The following is a 19,808-nucleotide window of genomic DNA, read 5'->3' on the forward strand; positions in this document are numbered from 1 at the left end:
CCTCCTGCCACTTTTTAATAGAAGTGTCATCATCCTTTTTAGTAAATCCCTTTCCTTGCTTAAATTCATTGATAATAGTAGTATTAACCAATGCTAGAAATGCATCTACAATAATATGTTTTCCAGACAAGGGTTCTGAATAGGGCTGAAGTAATAGGCCCATTAGACAAGTGACCTAAGATACCGTGTGCCACCAGAATGCTTTAGAACTGAGTGACCGAGTCAGTTTTTAAAAATTACCTAGGAGTTTTACTTTGTATTTCTTAAAACCCATTCAGACATTTGGATTTTTAAAAATTATCATACTTGTAAATATATAAGGAGATAAAAGCAAAAAGTGATTAAACCATTTTTAAAACTTCTTTACATTTAGAGTCAGCCCTCTGAATCATATTTTAAAAATATATTTTAATTAACAAATTTTTTAAAAACTCACAAAACATAAAATTTAACATCTTAACCATTTCAAAATCTGCAGTTCAGTAGTGTTAAACATATTCACATTGCTGAACAACTGATCTCCAGAACATTTTTACCTTACAAAAATAAAACCCTGTACGCATTAAGACAACTCCCAATTTTCCTCTCCCCCAAGTCCTGGCAACCACTATTCTACAATCTGTTTCTATATATTTGATTTCTCTATATACTTCATGCAAGTGGAATCATATAGTATTTGACTTTTTGTGACTGGCTTTTTCCTCTTACATTCTCAAACTTCATTCATGTTGTAGTAATGTGTCATGCTTTTTAATGAAATAAGTTTGGGGAAGAAAGAACACATTTCCCCTTAACAAGCAACACTGAAAGTACGATTCACTCTGAAAACACTGGATCAAAATTTTAAGGCCTTTGAAAGCATTCCTTGAAAATTTTAAATAAACGTTAAGCCAAAACCTAAGGATGGAGGAAAAAAAAGGTATTCCTCACTTCTGCAAAAATAAATAAAAATCACTTAAAAGTAACAGAAATAATGTGTCAAATATGTATTATCCTTGGAGTTTCATGGCAAATAGCCTCGCCAACTGATAATACAGTAAGTTATCAACAATAACTACTCAACTAAATGTCAGCCATTGGTTTTCCCAAAGAGCTTTTAAGTGAATGCCTCTGATTCTGGGAGAAGAGGAAAAACCTGTTTTCTTTTGTGGCTGTAGTCTAATTATGCTATGATCTGAAAAGTTCCCTGAACTCAGTTTCCAGGGTTTGTTTACCTTCACAGTGTAAAACCCAGCACAGAAATGAGGGGGAAGCCAGAGTTTGAGTTGCTTGAGTTGCTGTGAGAAAGCCCGAGAACTTGTTCAAGTTTGTATATAAAGAGGAATTTCCCAAAGACATTTTGAAAACATTTCTTTTCTAAGCATGGTAACCTACTGCTTAACCCACTGTGTTTCAAGAAATGGGCGGGTGCTTTCCCCTTTGCTCTCACAAGCCCGCCTTCCTCATGCTTGGAATTTTTCTGATTCCCTGTTGGCTCGCAGCTTTCTTTTACTTTCTGCTTTCCTCGTTCCCCACTGTGAGTTGTTTCCTCTGTGTAGTTCCTAACCCTTCCTGGCTCCCGGCCCTTCCCGTCTGCTCTGTCGTGTCCTCGTGTACACAGAGAACCCAGCAGGGCCTCACCAGCTGGGTGGGGCTTCATGTGGGTAAATGACCACATCCTGGAGCACCATCCAGCAGTGTTTTCTTAAGACTTGGGAGTTGAAGTCATAACATTTAAGGAGGGGGAGAAAAAGGGGAAGCATTTACTGGGATGGCTCTCCAGAGAATGGCTGTGTATACACCTCCAAAAGGTGTAATTGAGTGAAAGTGACCATGGAGGTAAGTCTTGGGTGGGTGCCAGAGAAGCAGTGAAAGGAAAAGGGCCCTTGGGTGATGGTGGAATTGAAATGGGGCAGGCATGGCTGCAGGTTGTGGCTGGATTCACAAGCTAAAGGTCTCTCTAACCTTCAGAGGCTTGGTCAGCTGTGGGGCTGTAGCTGGACAGCTGTCGGGTCCCATGGCTGTCTGTTCCTGTATAAACCTGGGCTGAATCCTGCTCTAGTTTGAAAAGACCAAAAAACAAAAAAAAGACCCCTAGCTGTTACTTCTAAAATAGCACTCCAGGGGACTTTTCTGGCAGTCTAGTGGTTAAGACTCTGACCTTCCACTGCAGGGGCATGGGTTCCATCCTTAATCAGGGCCAAAAATAACTAAATGAAATAATTAAAGTAGTTCTCTAAGTATTAGGAACATTCCATCCCCCAAGCATGGAGGTGGGCTCTGCAAGGTCATTGAAGAGCCCCTGTGTGCAAAATGTTTCTTGAACCATTCTGGAATGTAGTATTACAGAATGACCTATTTTATAGGGAGGGAGCCATGAACATTGTTATTTCAAGAATATCTATTAGGCCCTAACCTAAGGACAGAATGTAAACTTTAATAGCAGAATCTAAAATTCCATTTATAGTTTTATCCCTTTAGTTTAAGTCTTTACTACTTAACTGCTTTGCTCAGTCGTGTCTGACTCTCTGCAGCCCCATGAACTGTAGCCTGCCAGACTCCTCTGTCCATGGGATTTTCCAGGCAAGAATACTGGAGTGGGTTGCCATTTCTTACTCCGGGGGATCTTTCCTACCCAGGGATGGAACCAGCATCTCTCTTGGGTCTTCTGCATTGATAGGCAGATTCTTTACCACTAGCGCCATTTTAATCCTCCCTTAAAATGTAAGGAGATCCCAGGAGGGACGATAGACTAAACCTTCATGAATCTTGAGCCTCAAGTCACACCAGACCTACCCCTAACCTCCATCCCCCACATCCCTTGCTCCAGGCACCCAGAATCCACTCCTTGAGGCAACCCCAGGCTCCTTTAGGTCTTCATACCTGAAAGCTTTTGAGCCTGATTTTTCCTACCTGGGACACTTTCCCTTCTCTCTTTTTAACTATCTCGAAATCGAGGTAATGTCACTCATTGCTCAGAGTTATGCTCCAAGCCAGGCTTAGTCCAATGGTGGGTTCCCTGACCACAGGGGTCTCTCCTCCCTGATAGCCCTTGTCCCAGGGTAATTGTTGGCATATGGGGCCATCTTTCTACCACGTTAGCAGTCTCCTCTGGGTGACAGTTTGCAAAGGGCCAGGGAGCTTAGAGGCACACCAACTTCTTTTATACAATCTCTCTCAGAAGGTAACTAAGACTGTTGAAATTTAAAAGGCATCAACACATTCAATGCACTTGTCGAAGTGGTGTTTAAAGAATCGTTTCTCACAATAAAATAGGGCAAAGTTTCAAACTCAGATTTGCTTTGAATTTGTATCTGCTGCCATCTGTTAGTTCCAGGATCCTGGGTTACGTCCTTCTCATTTCTATGTTAAACATTACCAGCAATAAGAACAGAAAGGGGAACAAAAACGTGTGTAGGGAAGTTGGATTTCACAGAGGCTTGACAGTCTTATTCTCTTCTCTTTCTGAAATCCTAGAAAACAGAAAACCACAGGCAGATGGCTTATTGAGAAAGACCCTATTCAACTTGACCATGAGTCGAACAGGGAAGAAAAGTTCCTCAGATGGAGAAACTACACCCCAGGCTCCACTTGTCAACGAGAGCATCAAGGGGTCAAAATCCAGGTTTCCCAAAGCTGGAAGCAGAAAAGAGAGCATTGACCCTAAAACAACTGATTCCCAACCCCAAGACAAGACACCAAAGACAATCTTCTTAGACACTGGTAAGCTTCTGCCTGATGTTATTTCTTAATTTTTTAGATCAATTTTCTCCCCTAAGGGCTTCCCCCGTGGCTCAGAGGTAAGGAATCAGCCTGTAATGTGGGAGTTGCAAGAGAAGTAATTTCAATCCCTGGGTTGGAAAGATCCCCTGGAGGAGGGCATGGCAACCCACTCAAGTATTCTTTACTGCAGAATTCCATGGACAGAGGAAACTGGTGGGCTACAGTCCATAGGGTCACAAAGATTTGGACATGACTGAAGTGAATTAGCATTCTCCCCTAAAGAGATGACATGAGTTAAATGACACCTAATATAATGAAATCTGTTCTAAACATTTATTTTGTTAAATGTTTTAAATAATTTGCTCAGTTTACTTTTAAATTATCAAAAGTAATTATGTTGCAGAAAGGTTTAGAGAAAAATACCCAGTTTCCTTTCATTTTAACACAAAATGCTATCTCTTCAAGATTCTTTTCAGATTCTTTTCATATGCATATATTTATGGTCAACCAACCAACCAACAAATATTGAGTACCTCTTACATGCCAGTCACTTATTAGAAATAAAGCCATGAAAAAGAGAACCTTATGTACACAAAGAACCAAAAGCAGGCATACTTTTTGTGTGATAAGTCATATGAAGACCAATAAGCAATCTAAGGAGATAGCGAATGATGGGCTGGGGTAATTTTAGATGCAGTTGGCAGGAAGGAGTTTCTGATTTAGTAACAAACTCTGAGCTGAGATCTGAAAGGCAGCCACGTAGAATGAATGAAGCCAACCATATAGATATTTTAGGGAGTAGCTTTCCAGGCAAAGGGATCTGTAAATGCAAAGGCCCAATATGGGAGTGAGCCTGGAGTGCTTGAGAGATGGCCAGGAGGTTAGGGATGCTGAAGCAGGATGAGAGAGGGAGAGAGGACGAGAGTAGTAGGAGCCTAGTCAGAGAGGCAGCAGAGGCCAAACGGATGTACTTTGCCCAGTTCAGTTCAGTTCAGTCGCTCAGTCGTGTCCGACTCTTTGCGACCCCATGAATCACAGCACACCAGGCCTCCCTGTCCATCACCAATTCCCGGAGTTGACTCAAACTCATGTCCATCGAGTCGGTGATGCCATCCAACCATCTCATTTTCTGTCGTCCCCTTCTCCTCCCGCCCCCAATCCCTCCCAGCATCAGTCTTTTCCAGTGAGTCAACTCGTCGCATGAAGTGGCCAAAGTATTGGAGTTTCAGCTTTACTATCAGTCCTTCCAGGATTGATCCAATTTAGCATCAGTCCTTCCAGGATTGATCTCCTTTAGAATGGACTGGTTGGATCTCCTTATAGTCCAAAGGACTCTCAAGAGTTCTCCATCACCATAGTTCAAAAGCATCAATTCTTCGGCGATCAGCCTTCTTCACAGTCCAACTCTCACATCCATACATGACCACTGGAAAAACCATAGCCTTGACTAGACGAACCTTCGTTGGCAAAGTAATGTCTCTGCTTTTTAATATACTGTCTAGCAAGGAGATCCAACCAGTCCATCCTAAAGGAGATCAATCCTGGGTGTTCATTGGAAGGACTGATGCTACAGCTGAAACTCCAATACTTTGGCTACCTCATGCGACAAGCTGACTCACTGGAAAAGAGTCTGATGCTGGGAGGGATTGGGGGCAGGAGGAGAAGGGGACGACAGAGAATGAGATGGCTGGATGGCATCACTGACTTGATGGACATGAGTTTGAGTGAACTCTGGGAGTTGGTAATGGACAGGGAGGCCTGGCGTGCTGTGATTCATGGGGTCACAAAGAGTCGGACACGACTGAGCGACTGAACTGAACTGAACTGAGGTTGGTCATAATTTTCCTTCCAAGGAGTAAGCGTCTTTTAATTTCATGGCTGCAATCAGCATCTGCAGTGATTTTGGAGCCCCAAAAAATAAAGTCTGACACTGTTTCCACTGTTTCCCCATCTATTTCCCATGAAGTGATGGGACCAGATGCCATGATCTTTGTTTTCTGAATGTTGAGTTTCAAGCCAACCTTTTCACTCTCCTCTTTCACTTTCATCAAGAGGTTTTTTTAATAGAAGAGCTTATAAAACCCTCCTGAGCTTACATGGAGCTGTGATCCTACTTCTGGGACTTATTATACTGTTCAGTTCTTGCATGGTTACATGATGTTCATATGTCTACTTTTGACAGTGGCATAATATTCCATTCCATGCCTATGGCATAATTACTTAAGTTCCTTTTTTTGCCCTTTGGTGAATATCTTTGACTTTCCCTCTGCCTTGTATTCTGCTTCACTGTGTTACACTAAATAGCTGAAAGTTCCCAGCACAGAGATTACAAAATTCAAGGGTTATGAAAATATTGCCACTCTCTCTCTAAAGTCATGACATATACAGTGTCCTCAATATATTATTAGAGTAAATGTATTTTAAAAGCATTTATACTTTTCATGCAAACACGTATAAAGGAGAGAACAGTATGAGTCCCCATGATTACCTCCCTCTAACAATTATCAACCCATGGCCAGTCTTATTTCATTTATACTTACCCCCATGTCTGTCAGATTATTTGTACCAAATACCAGAAACATCACTTAACCTGTGAGCAGTTTGAATACATTTTTGAAAGTAGAAAATTAAGAAGTCTATCTTTAAAAGAAGGTAATCAGAAAGTTGTTGCTATTTGTTCTAAAGTATGATTTGGAGCTTTAGGAACATGGTTAATGGATAGCCATGCAGTAGTGCTCAGTTGTGTCTGACTTTTTGCAACCCTATGGACTGGAGCCTGCCAGGCTTCTCTGTCCATGGGATTCCACAGGCAAGAACACTGGATTGGGTTGCCACTTCCTCCTCCAGGGGATCTTCCCAACCCAGGGATGAAACCTGCATCTCCTCTGTCAGCAAGCGGATTCTTTACCACTGAGCCACTTGGGAGGCCCCAATGGATACCTACTATCATGATTAAATTAACAGTGCGGTCAGCTGGTTATCTCAGCTGGCCAATACCAGCCTCTCAAGATGTGCATGGCTTCTCCATTTTCATTTCTCCCCAAACTCAGTGGCCCCTGGAGTTATATGAATTGTCCCCCAAATGGCTCTGGGACCTAGCTGGTCCTCTCTGTTGCTGTCCTGGCTTTCTTGTCTACTGCATGGACCACTGCTGCTGTTCCCTGCCTGGTTTCTCTCCTCCTGGTCTTGCTCTCTTGCCAGTCTGTCCCCCACACTTCCACCGGGTGCTCTTTCTAAACCACAGATGTCTTCCACCAGTTTGAAATTCTTCACTGAGTCTTTCTTGCCTTAAAGAGAAAGTCTATATTCTCAAACATGGTCTTCATGGTGTTTGTGGTAAGCTGAATCTCTCTTCACGGCCTCTGCCTTCCCCCAACCTCACATTCATCCTCTACTGCTGATATTGTGATTTACCTGCAGTTTCCTGATCTGGCCACATTCCCCCAGAGTGGTTCCCTGTGTCCTTGTGTCTCTATCCTCCCTCCGCACCCCTCCCCCACTTATCCCTCCCTCCTGACCACCCACCTGCCTGACTCCAACTCATCTTTAAGGTGCGATTTATCTACCACTTTCACTTAGGCTTCCCTGGTGGCTCAGACAGTGAAGAACTTGCCCGTAATGCGGGAGACTTGGGTTTGATTCCTGGGTTGGAAAGATCTCCTGGAGAAGGAAATGGCAACCCGCTTCAGTATTCTTGCCTGGAGAATCCCAGGGACAGAGAAGCCTGGTGGGCTACAGTTCATGGGGTTGCAAAGAGTCAGATATGACTGAGTGACTAATACTTTCACTGGGAAGCTTGCCAAGGCCCATCCCAAGAACTGAAGCACTTACTGTCTCTACCCTGAGCCACCTGGCACCCCTGCTGGCCTCTACCATTGTACTTCTTCTCTGTACTGTGACCATGGCTCTTTCATCTGTCTCCTCCATCAGACAGGTAGCTTCTTGATAACAGGAACTTGTTATCTTGATTCCCTCTACGACACCACCCATGTTACAAACATATAATCGTGTTTTATGAGAGTATTAGGATTCTTGGTTGTAAACAACAGAAGCCAACCTCTCCAGGTTTAGCTTGGAAAAGAACCTAATGAGGAAGATCCTGCTTGGCTCACAGAATCTCCTGGAGAAGCAAGAATTTGGTTCAGTAGAACAGCAGCCAGAAAAGGCCCTGACTCGCTCCACGGAGCTGCTCACATGTGGTCACTTTGTCCCCTCTACGGAGCGCCAGCCCTCCTTTAGCAATAGCTACACAGAAGAACTGTACAAAAAAGATCTTCACGACCAAGATAGTCATGATAACGTGATCACTGACCTAGAGCCAGACATCTTGGAATGTGAAGTCAAGTGGGCCTTAGAAAGCATCACTACTAACAAAGCTAGTGGAGGTGATGGAATTCCAGTTGAGCTATTTCAAGTCTTGAAAGATGATGCTGTGAAAGTGCTGCACTCAATATGCCAGCAGATTTGGAAAACTCAGCAGTGGCCAGAGGACTGGAAGAGGTCAGTCTTCATTCCAATCCCAAAGAAAGGCAATGCCAAAGAATGCTCAAACTACCACACAATTGCACTCATCTACACGCTAGTAAAGTCATGCTCAAAATTCTCCAAGCCAGGCTTCAGCAGTATGTAAACCGTGAACTCCCAGATGTTCAAGCAGGTTTTAGAAAAGGCAGAGGAACCAGAGATCAAATTGCCAACATCCACTGGATCATGGAGAAAGCAAGAGAGTTTCAGAAAAACATCTATTTCTGCTTCATTGACTATGCCAAAGCCTTTGACTGTGTGGATCACAATAAACTGTGGAACATTCTGAAAGAGATGGGAATCCCAGACCACCTGACCTGCCTCTTGAGAAACCTGTATGCAGGTCAGGAAGCAACAATTAGAACTGGACATGGAACAACAGACTGGTTCCAAATAGGAAAAGGTGTACGTCAAGGTTGTATATTGTCACCTTGCTTACTTAACTTATATGCAGAGTACATCATGAGGAACGCTGGGCTGGAAGAAGCACAAGCTGGAATCAAGATTGCTGGGAGAAATATCAAAAACCTCAGATATGCAGATGACACCACCCTTATGGCAGAAAGTGAAGAGGAACTCAAAAGCCTCTTGATGAAAGTGAAAGAGGAGAGTGAAAAGGTTGGCTTGAAGCTCAACATTCAGAAAACGAAGATCATGGTATCTGGTCCCATCACTTCATGGGAAATAGATGGAAAAACAGTGGAAACAGTGTCAGACTTTATTTTTTTGGGCTCCAAAATCACTGTAGATGCTGATTGCAGCCATGAAATTAAAAGACGCTTGCTCCTTGGAAGGAAAGTTATGACCAACCTTGGTAGTATATTAAAAAGCAGAGACATTACTTTGCCAACCAAGGTCCGTCTGGTCAAGGCAATGGTTTTTCCAGTGGTCATGATTGGATGTGAGAGTTGGACTGTGAAGAAAGCTGATCGCCGAAGAATCGATGCTTTTGAACTGTGGTGTTGGAGAAGACTCTTGAGAGTCCCTTGTACCGCTTGGAGATCCAACCAGTCCATTCTAAAGGAGATCAATCCTGGGTGTTCATTGGAGGGACTGATGATGAAGCTGAAACTGCAATACTTTGGCCACCTCATGCGATGAGTTGACTCACTGGAAAAGACTCTGATGCTGGGAAAGGTTGGGGGCGGGAGGAGAAGGGGACGATGGAGAATGAGATGGCTGGATGGCATCACTGACTCTGTGGACATGAGTTTGAGTGAACTCCGGGAGTTGGTGATGGACAGGGAGGCCTGGCATGCTGTGATTCGTGGGGTCGCGGAGAGGTGGACACGACTGAGCGACTGAACTGAACTGAACTGAACCTGTAGCAGATCTGACTCGTTGGTTATATATATTGAGCTGTGACATAAGATATTTTTTGAAGGAAGAGTTTCATAGATATAAAAAAACATACATATGGTCTGTAAGCTGATGTGTGGGGGCCTCAAAAATGGGTACTCATACTTATACTTAGGTTTTTTGATAAAGATTTATCATCTTGATTTTGGTAATGAGGAACTATAAAGCTAATATTCATTCATTCACTCATTTAGTTATTTGTTCATTCAACAGTGTTTACAAAGTATGTATCATGTCAAAGGTATTGTAGAGTCCCATCTTCCTGGGAAGGTTCAGCAACTTTAAGTCACTACACTCCTGGTAAATGAACCAGGTGGGAATTATAGTTTCCATTTTATAGATGAGTAAACCAAGGCTCAGAGTAGTTAAATGACTTGCTTACCTGATAGACCCACAACTTGATCTAGGTTTTCCAGTTGCGATGCCTTGGGACTTGCCAATCATATAAAATATATATTACAGAGCACCCAAGTAGGATATGGTCTGCAAAGGGATTTCAGAATCTGTCAGTTGGTTGGTTGTTGGGCTGCACCCCTCTGGCCTGCAAATCTTGTAGTTGCCCAGACTTAAGACCAAAGAAAAAGCCTGGTAACAGCAGTGTCCAGTGGTTAGGGGCATCTTACACAAAGGTGCTGGAGTCGCACCCCACCATATGTGACAGATAATGGGCAGAACATGGCAGCAGTCTTGGATATTCACCAGGAGAAGGAGGCTACCATTTATAGGGGAGGTGGGCTCATCAGTAACCAGGGAAACCAGCAGCTGGGGCGGGGGCAAGCAGACAGGCAGTTACTGATTAGACCCTGTAATGAAGAGGACTGGATAGTCACGTGAGGGAAGCAGGGCCTGGTCAAGTAGGAGATGGAGAGAGATCAAGGGAACAACCATCCTTAATGGCCTGACCATACATACATCATTGGTGGTGGTGACCTTGGAGAAAGTTTATTCGGCCAGGTGAGCACGGCAACTAGAATGTGGAGGATTAATTGCTAACTGTGTTGAAGAAGTGGAGCCAGCAAGCACACCCCACTCTTTTCAAACATTTGACAATAAAGGAAATGATTGACAGAACAGTGGCTTGAGGAGAAAACAAAGAAACAGAGGGCTTGGTGAAGCTGGAACTTGAGCATGGTTGTAGGTTGAACCTACAGAGGTAAAAAAGCTAAAAGACAAAAAGGAGCGCAATAAGACAATGCAGAGAAAAAAATTTTAAGCACAAAAATTTAAAAAGCACATACACATAATGGGCTTCGGAGCAGTTGTGCTGGGTTCAAATTCTGATTCGGCTGCTGACCAATTAACAGTCTGAGTCTCGGCTTCCAAATCTGTGAGACAGTGTGCTTCCAATTCCTTGCACCAAGCGTACACAAAATGTTCTGTCCTCACTGGCATGTAAGAGGCAGTCCCTCTTCGACCCCCTCATCCATAACTCTCCTCTGATCCACCCCAAATTAGGGTTGTCAGAAAAAGAAAAATACCTGCATTATTTGGGATGTACTTTTACTAAACAATGATTCTTTGTTTACCAGAAGTTTAAGGTTAATTGGACATGGTATTTTTGTTTTTCTTAAATCTGCAAACTTACCCAAAATAAAATACCTTGTATACAACTTACTGTAATAAAAATTGAAGGCCAGAGTGAAGAGGTAAATGGTGGGTGGATGATGCTGCCTCTTACTGGTAGAGTGTGGCAACACCAACCATCCTATCAAAGATGTACAGCCTGTAGGTGGTTTTCTTAAGAATGGCAAGCCACTAGACCCACTGCAGAAGAGAGATGGAGTCTTTATTATCCTGTGAATATTTTAGTCTAAATTTACTACTCTGGTAATGCTGCTATCTTTTCATTTTCACTGGTGCCAATTTATTTCTTTATATGATTTGTATACTTTTTTGTCAGGGTTAGTAGAGTATTACTGTACATTTGGAACGTATGCTTTCCTATTGGATTCCAGTATGCATACTGTTTGTATATATTTTATTTATTTATTTGGCCTCACCACACGGCATGCAGGATTTAAGTTCCCTGACAAGGGATTGAACCCATGCCACCTATGGTGGTAGCGTGGACTATTAACTATTGCACCAACAGGGAAGTCCCTATATGTATTATCACTACAGGACCTGTTTAAAGTCACTGTCTGTACATGCTTATTCATTTTGTCTTACAAAAGTACAGTATGTTCCATATGTGGCTTACACGTTGACACATGCAGTAGCAGACAATAAAATTATTAATTAATAAAATTAATACAGCCCATGAGGTCGCAAAGAGTCAGACATGACTGAGAGACTAACACACACACAAAATTATAGCTTTTTATTTTTATTTAATCTTTTTAAATGTTAGTGACATAGTGCAGCGTTATTACAGAGGAACTTGGCAAGGGTGTCACATATGTCCCTAAAAAAAAAACAAAGTACCTAATAGCAAAGACAAATGAGGTTTTCTGAATATATTCTCTGGCAGGAGTTGAGAAAATACAAAAGCTCTTGTAGGCACTACTCTCTCTGGATTTATTAACTGAAGGGTCTAGGAAATGAGCAGCAAGTGCTTTACTTGCTCCCTTTAGCCATCTGAGGCTCATCAGGGGGGATTGCAATGTTCCCCCTTCCTTGTCTGTCCTGTTAGGAGGCCAGCATGTCTGTACATCCTTCCACCAGAGCTGTCTTAAACGCGGTGTTCACAAGTTTACCGCTTCATCTAGGAACATGATTCAATCTCCATGCAAGAAGCCTGGGTCAGGCCATGAAAGAAAAGCCCCTGAGTTCCTCAGGCTCCATTGTAGGCAAAGGATTCCTGGAGCAGCCAGTGTTGAGCACCAGCCACAGGGACAGAGGTCAGGTTTCGTTCCATTCTGAGCTGAGCTTTCACAAAGGACTAGTTCACAGTTGTCTGTCTTCTCATGTGTCTCAGCTTCAATACTGTCATTCACAGCACATTCTTCTTTATTCTTATCATACAGCCAAGACTCTTGCTTCAGAAACAGAATTGGGATCCAGGATGGAGGAAAACGAGTGGTTTCTGAAGAAGCTGGGCAGGAAGGCCATCAACAAGCGTCTAGATCTGAACAACTGCAGACTGACAACAGCGAATGTGAGGGAGACGGGTCTGTATGAAGTCAACCTTATCCAGAGGCACAGAGGGTACAGAGAGCTGAGATGAGCGGGCGAAGCACTCCATCCTCACTTGGTAACCCGAGGTCGGCAGGGTGGCCTAGAGAATTCGGGAAGAGCAGCTACATTGCTATTTTTTTTTTTTTACAAAAACCAAGTCAATTGATTCTTCCTCAAGTTTCAAAGATTTGAGACCAAATTTAGGAGGGAGGTTTGTTTTTCCTGAGCAATTTTCAGTTTAGTTCAGTTCAGTCACTCAGTCGTGTCCAACTCTTTGCGACCCCATGAATCACAGCACGCCAGGCCTCCCTGTCCATCACCAACTCCCGGAGTTCACTCAAACTCATGTCCATCGAGTCGGTGATGCCATCCAGCCATCTCATTCTCTGTCGTCCCCTTCTCCTCCCGCCCCCAATCTTTCCCAGCATCAGAGTCTTTTCCAGTGAGTCAACTCTTCGCATGAGGTGGCCAAAGTATTGGAGTTTCAGCTTTAGCATCAGTCCCTCCAATGAACACCCAGGATTGATCTCCTCTAGAATGGACTGGTTGGATCTCCTTGCAGTCCAAGGGACTCTCAAGAGTCTTCTCCAACACCACAGTTCAAAAGCATCAATTCTTCGGCGATCAGCTTTCTTCACAGTCCAACTCTTACATCCATACATGACCACGGGAAAAACCATAGCCTTGACTAGACGGACCTTTGTTGAAAGAGTAATGTCTGCTTTTTACCTCTCTACTAATTACCTCTAACTCTCTGAAACTCATCTCCTCCTGTATGATATAAACTCATCCATAAAAGCAAACCCTGCTCGAATTTAAAGGGGCATCATGTTGTTGTCTGTGGAATGAAAAGTATCATTCTTAGTGATTATCGCTCACACCTTTTTTTACACAAAAGAACAACTACTATTTGTGACACTCCAGCAGGAGTTGGATTGCAAAGAACCCTCTCCCCAACACCACCACCATCACTTTCTTAAAGATTCTCTTTTTTCGGACATCTTAAGTCAAGTATTTAATCACATTAAATGTGTCTACCAACAGAGGAATCAAAAGAACTGCGTTTTGAGTGGGGGGGGGCTGTCCTTGACTATTTTAATTAAAATCCATGCCATTACATTTGAGACAGATCTCTTAATAGGAAACTATAACCATGCCTGTGGTTCTCAAATGCCTGTGTATGTGTCAGAATCTTGCAGAACCTGTGGAAATGCATATACTTGAGTCCAACCCAAACCCACTGAACTGAAATCTTACAGAATGGGTCCCAGGAATCCTAGTGTTTTGCCTTCTAATGTGTTCAATAGGCTTTCATACTTTGTAAAGTTAAGATCATGGTAAACAAAATTAAATTGCTGAAATGCTTTGGGCTTCCCTGATGACTCAGACAGTAAAGAATCTGCCTGTAATGTGGGAGACCTGGGTTTGATCCCTGGGCTGGGAAGATTCCCTGGAGAAGGAAATGGCAACCCACTCCAGTATTCTTGCCTGGAGAATCCCAAGGACAGAGGAGCCTGGTGGACTATAGTACATGTAGTCGCAAAGAGTAGGACATGCTGAGTGACTAACACTTTGAACACTGGTAAAAAGAAAACATAAATATATTTTTTTGCCCCTAAGTGTGTCTTCAGAATTTCTTCAGAATGGTGGAAGGTTAGGAATTGCTGTGCCTGTAACTCTAGAAGCTCACCGTGTGATGTCTAACTGCTGCCACTATTTTGACATCCAAGACAGATATTTAAAAGCAAGCAAGCAAAGACACTTTCCACCCTTGACTTTGGCATTTCCACTCTCAAATCTTGTTGTCGCAGGAGATAAAGATAACCTTGGAGAATTTTGTTCACAAAGAGTAACTTCATTTTTCGCGAGCAATGGAGGAGACTCAGAGAAGGTTCTGGTCAGGCTTTGTGCCTGTCTAATCCTCCACATGTTGGCCCATGTAGGTATAAAAGGAGGTTTGTAAGATGGTGATACCCAGGTGATCTAGATAAGACAAAATAGTTAACGGGCACTGTCTGAGTGGCCAACAGAGTGTTCTCCAGGCCTTCAGCCTGAGGATCCAATAGAATGACAGAGTGATGGTTGTTAGAGTGTTTACAAAATAAAGGGACCAGTATACACATTGTAGTGACAGCGGTAGTAACAGCTGTAGCTGAATTACCATTTCCACTACAGTAAAGGAATTCTTGTGAAATCTCACAGAAACACCACTGCCTTTTCAGAATGCAGTTATTTGGCAGAAATAAAAAAGGTCCCAAGAAGTAGGATATGTAATATCACAATGTCTCCAGTTGCACACCTGAGGGAGCCCTGCTGTGCAGAAAGTCAGCCCGTCCATCCTCCTTCTATCCTCTTACAGAGCAACAACGGTAGATGAATCCTGTTTACTACAAATCACAAATTCCACATGTAAATCTGTCTTTTCTTGTGTTCACTTCTAGCTGCTTTGCTGCCTTCTCTCCCAGACTTGGAAAAACTGGATATTTCCTGGAATGATGTCATAGGTGGAAACCTCCATGTACTCACCCAGCAAATGCATCGTGTCAGCAAGTTAAAAATCCTGAGGCTGAGTAGTTGCAGACTTACCGCTGATGATGTTCGGGCACTGGGTATGCTGAATGCTTCCCTTGAGAGAGTGCTTGCCTGGAAGGATCTTTGCAATCCAAACCCTCAAGGGCAAATTATCTGGGTGACCACTCCCCTTGGATTCCCATGGACGAGGATGAGAGTGCTGTCCGTACATGATGCAATGCTGTGTTGAGCATTTGCATACTTTCTAGAGAACTGTGTAACCTGTACCCAGAATTGCACTAAGCCCTGGGATAAAGAGGGGAACAGGCTGACCAAGCCTCTGGTCTCAGGGAGTTTAAATGGAAACAATAATTGCAAAATTTGCTCACTCTGGATCTGTTACCTCATCTGTAACACAGAGAAGTTGGGATAGATAAATTAAGATCCTTTCCAATTTCAAAATATTTTTTTCTTTTCCCATCCCTATTTTTTAAAAATTGATCAAAACAAGATTTTTCACATAAAAGCAATGGTTTAAGTAGAACCAGAACCTCAGTTAAGTTAGTTTTGTATGTTGAACATTGAATAACCTAAAATGTAGGCGAAAATTTGTCACGCTGCTAACCCAGCTGCTTTACTGGAATGCTTGCTGATTTTAGATGCCAGACATACTTTTTTAGTCTTCTTTTCATCTCAAGTCTTTATTTCAATTATGTATTTTGATCATTTACATCTCGGTAAAGATTTCTGTAAAAGCAACAAAATTTATGCCAATGTCTTTTCTCTAAACTGGAGGAGGAAATGGCAATCCACCCCAGTATTTTCAGAAACATCCCATGGACAGAGGAGTTTGGTGGGCTACAATCCATGGGGGTCACAGAGTCAGACACGACTGAGCACACACAGATGCACTTCTCTCTAATCATTCCCTAGAATATGGCCAGATCCTAGTTCAAATCCTGGTCCCACTTCTAACTATTTTTGTGACCATGGACAAAACAACCTTTCTGAGCCTTGGTTTTATTATCTCTGAAATGGGGATGATATCCACCTCAAAAAATTGTGAGGATTAAATAATTTTTATAAAGTACCTACTGAAGAAGGCAATGGCACCCCACTCCAGTACCTTGCCTGGAAAATCCCATGGCTGGAGGAGCCTGGTGGGCTGCAGTCCATGGGGTCGCTAAGAGTTGGACACGACTGAGCAACTTCACTTTCACTTTTTACTGTCATGCATTGGAGAAGGAAATGGCAACCCACTCCAGTGTTCTTGCCTGGAGAATCCCAGGGATGGGAGAGCCTGGTGGGCTGCCGTCTGTGGGGTCACACAGAGTCGGACACGACTCAAGTGACTTAGCAGCAGCAGCAGCATAAAGTACCTACTACATTCTTGACACATAGTAGGCATGCAATCATTGATAATTCCTTCTTTCCCTATTTCCCCATCCAAAATTACCTTTCTGTGGTTGCCTCTGATCAATTTAGCCTCACAGGTTAGCAGCTGGTTATCATGTAGCATACTGTTTAAATTTAACATACTGTTACTCAGGCATGAAAAGAAGTATAGTTTCTTTATTTTTGACTAATCTGATCTTTCTCATGATCCTCCAACCTTAAGGAGCCAGAAATTAAATTTTCTTTTTTTAATGTTTAAATTTATTTTAATTTTGTTTTTGTAGGCACCGGGTCTTCGTTGCACAGACTTTTCTCTAGTTGTGGCAAGTGGGGTCTGCTCTCGAGTTGCAGTGCGTGAGTTCATCACTGTGGTGGCTTCTCTTGTTGAGGAGCACAGGCTTTAGGGCGCTCAGGCTTCAGTAGTTGTGGCACAGGAGCTTAGTTGCCCCGAGGCATGTGGAATCTTCCCTGACTAGGAATCGAACCAGTGTCCCCTGCATTTCAAGGAAGATTCTTTACCACAGACCACAGGGGAAACCCAGCAAGTGGAATTTCTACCCTGGGATTCACTCCAAACTCACCTGGCTCAGGAGAGAGTCTGCAACCTTGTCACTGATGTTTTGTGTCCTTTTCCCTCTCCACAAGAATTTATCCTCTCTGGAAGGACTTCTGTGTCCTCTTTACCAGGAGGAGCTTTCTTATCATCCATACTCTGCTTAGCCTTAATGGCAGATGGGGCATAAGAAGAGCAGGAACGTAAATGGTTTACTGTTGCTGCTGCTGCTGCTGCTAAGTCACTTCAGTCGTGTCCGACTCTGTGTGACCCCATAGACGGAAGCCCACCAGGCTCCCCAGTCCCTGGGATTCTCCAGGCAAGAACACTGGAGTGGGTTGCCATTTCCTTCTCCAATGTGTGAAAGTGGAAAGTGAAAAGTGAAAGTGAAGTCGCTCAGTCGTGTCCGACCCCTAGCGACCCCACGGACTGCAGCCTACCAGGCTCCTCCATCCATGGGATTTTCTAGGCAATAGTACTGGAGTGGCTTGCCATTGCCTTCTCCGAAATGGTTTACTGTTAAGAAAGCATAAATCAGGAGTCGTTCCAACATTATTACACCTGTTACAGTTGCTTGGTGCAGGATGGCAGTGTATAGCGCTGCAATATTAGATGTATTACAGACAATCATGCCCTCTTTCTCCCTGATCCTGGGCATCCCTCAGGGCTATTCAAAGCCACACCCTGTTGACTGGCAATGACAGACAAAATGATACCTGTTTATCGGCTTATGTTGTTAAACTTCCTGAAGAATTTGCATTTTTAAGCGGGACTCTCGGACTCCAAAAACCTTAAAGTGAAAGTTGCTCAGTCATGTCTGATTCTTTGCAACCCCATGGACTGTACAGTCCATGGAATTCTCCAGGCAAGAATACTAGAGTGAGTAGCCTTTTCCTTCTCCTGGGGATCTTCCCAACCCGGGGATCGAACCCAAGTATCCCGCATTGCAGGTGAATTTTTTACCAGCTGAGCCACAAGGGAAGCCTGAAAAACCTTAAACCATAGAATAAATAATCAGTGGCAGAAGCTCACACCCAGAATCCAGAAGTAGAATAGAGGTTTCTGGATTCAGTGGACCTTCCAACACTCTTAATTGGTGTTCAGATTGACTCCACATGTTGAGAAAGTACATTTTCCATGTGTGCAGCTCACCATTCTGTTCTGCCCCCAAAGCAATGGCAATCATTCCTAAAGACTGATCCCCCATTCTCTCCCGGCTTCCACTCTGTAGCCCTCAAGTGATTCTTGTGTGAAATGGTGCCAGAAATGTTAATTTTCATCCCAGCTTACTGCATTCTTCTTTACCCCAGGGCTGTCATGAGCTGCTTGCATCCCAAGGCATTATGAGCTGCTAATGCCTAGTGCTCTCTTACTCATTCCTCCCTGCCGTGGTTGGATCAGTTGTATGTGATATTCTTGATGTCAGAGTGAGCTTTTCCTCTGTGATGGCCAGTGCGTGGCTCAGAGGGTAAAGTGTCTGCCTGCAATGCAGGAGACCTGGGTTCAATCCCTGGGTCAGGAAGATCCCCTGGAGAAGGAAATAGCAACCCACTCCAGTACTCTTGCCTGGAAAATCCCATGGACAGAGAAGCCTGGTAGACTACAGTCCAAGGGATCGCAAAGAGTCGGACATGACTGAGAGACTTCACTTTCACTTTCTTTCTGGCTGAAATATAACAGTGGTTATGTTGGGAATAAAATTATGGGTGATTTAAATCTTCATGCTTTATTTTCTAAATCTTTTATATTTCTAACTCTGGACAAGCTTCTCAGCAATAATGATCCCTAAAGACAGTGGATGAGAGAAAGTAGATGGACTGGTAGAACTATTTACTACCATAAAAACGATTTGGTAAAATCATGGTGGCTCAGGTAAAGAATCTGTCTGCAATGCAGGAGACCTGGGTTTGATTCCTGGGTCAGGAAGATCCCCTGGAGAAGGGAATGGCAACCTACTACAATATTCTTGCCTGGACAATCCCACAGACAGAGGAGCCTGGCGGGCTACAGTCCATAGGGTCGCAAAGAGTTGGATACAACTGAGTGACTAAGACACACACACACACCTTACTGACAGGTAGTTTGCTTGTTTTTGTTTTTATTGTTTTTTGTGTGTTTTTTTTTTTTTTTTTTTTTTACAATTTTTGCTTATGAGCGTGGCTTCAGAACTCTGGCTGTGCCTAGAAGCTCACCCTGCTGGTCATGGGTAGGAACTGGCTCCTTTTCTCCTCTTTGTTCCCTGGCATCTAACCAGGACCTGGCCTGGCTTCAATACTTTGTAAATGATGGTTGTATTGACTTTGAAATGAATTCCCTGCTTTGTGAACTTGGCAACCAACCTGATCTTTGGAACTTTTTTTTTTTTTTAAACAGGAGAAGCACTTAAAGTGCTGCCTGAACTTGAAGAGTTGAATTTGTCCTGGAACAGTAAAGTGGGAGGAAACTTGCCTCTGATCCTTCAGACGTTGCAAGAAGGGAGCAAGATACAAACACTTGAGCTCGTGGACTGTACTCTCACATCAGAAGATGGGGTGTTTGTGGGTAAGTAGAATTTGGTAGAATCCTTCCCAGGAAAAATGTGAAGATGCCCATAATTGGAGAGCTTGGGTGTTGACATTGGCTGTGTTTCCTCTCACCCTGAATTGAA

At 43.3% G+C, this 19,808-nt stretch overlaps 1 protein-coding gene across 3 annotated transcripts in view; it reads left to right on the plus strand.

Moving 5' to 3' along the window:
* Positions 1-1,686: 1,686 nt before the first annotated feature.
* Positions 1,687-19,808, plus strand: part of LRRC31 (leucine rich repeat containing 31) — a 30,792-nt gene continuing 12,670 nt past the window's right edge. For 2 of the 3 annotated variants that reach the window (XM_055410160.2, XM_055410185.2), the window contains exons 1-5: positions 1,687-1,818; positions 3,457-3,702; positions 12,552-12,695; positions 15,144-15,311; positions 19,535-19,702. In XM_055410160.2, the coding sequence (XP_055266135.2) occupies positions 3,513-3,702; positions 12,552-12,695; positions 15,144-15,311; positions 19,535-19,702 (670 nt within the window). In that variant the 5' untranslated portion in view covers positions 1,687-1,818; positions 3,457-3,512. The remainder of the gene's footprint in view (positions 1,819-3,456; positions 3,703-12,551; positions 12,696-15,143; positions 15,312-19,534; positions 19,703-19,808) is intronic. The other variant, XM_055410170.2, reaches the window with a different exon arrangement.

The sequence above is a fragment of the Moschus berezovskii genome, chromosome 1 (genome assembly GCF_049115385.1).
Source record: "Moschus berezovskii isolate FMDL1 chromosome 1, NW_MosBer_1.0, whole genome shotgun sequence".
Classification (NCBI taxonomy): domain Eukaryota; kingdom Metazoa; phylum Chordata; class Mammalia; order Artiodactyla; family Moschidae; genus Moschus; species Moschus berezovskii.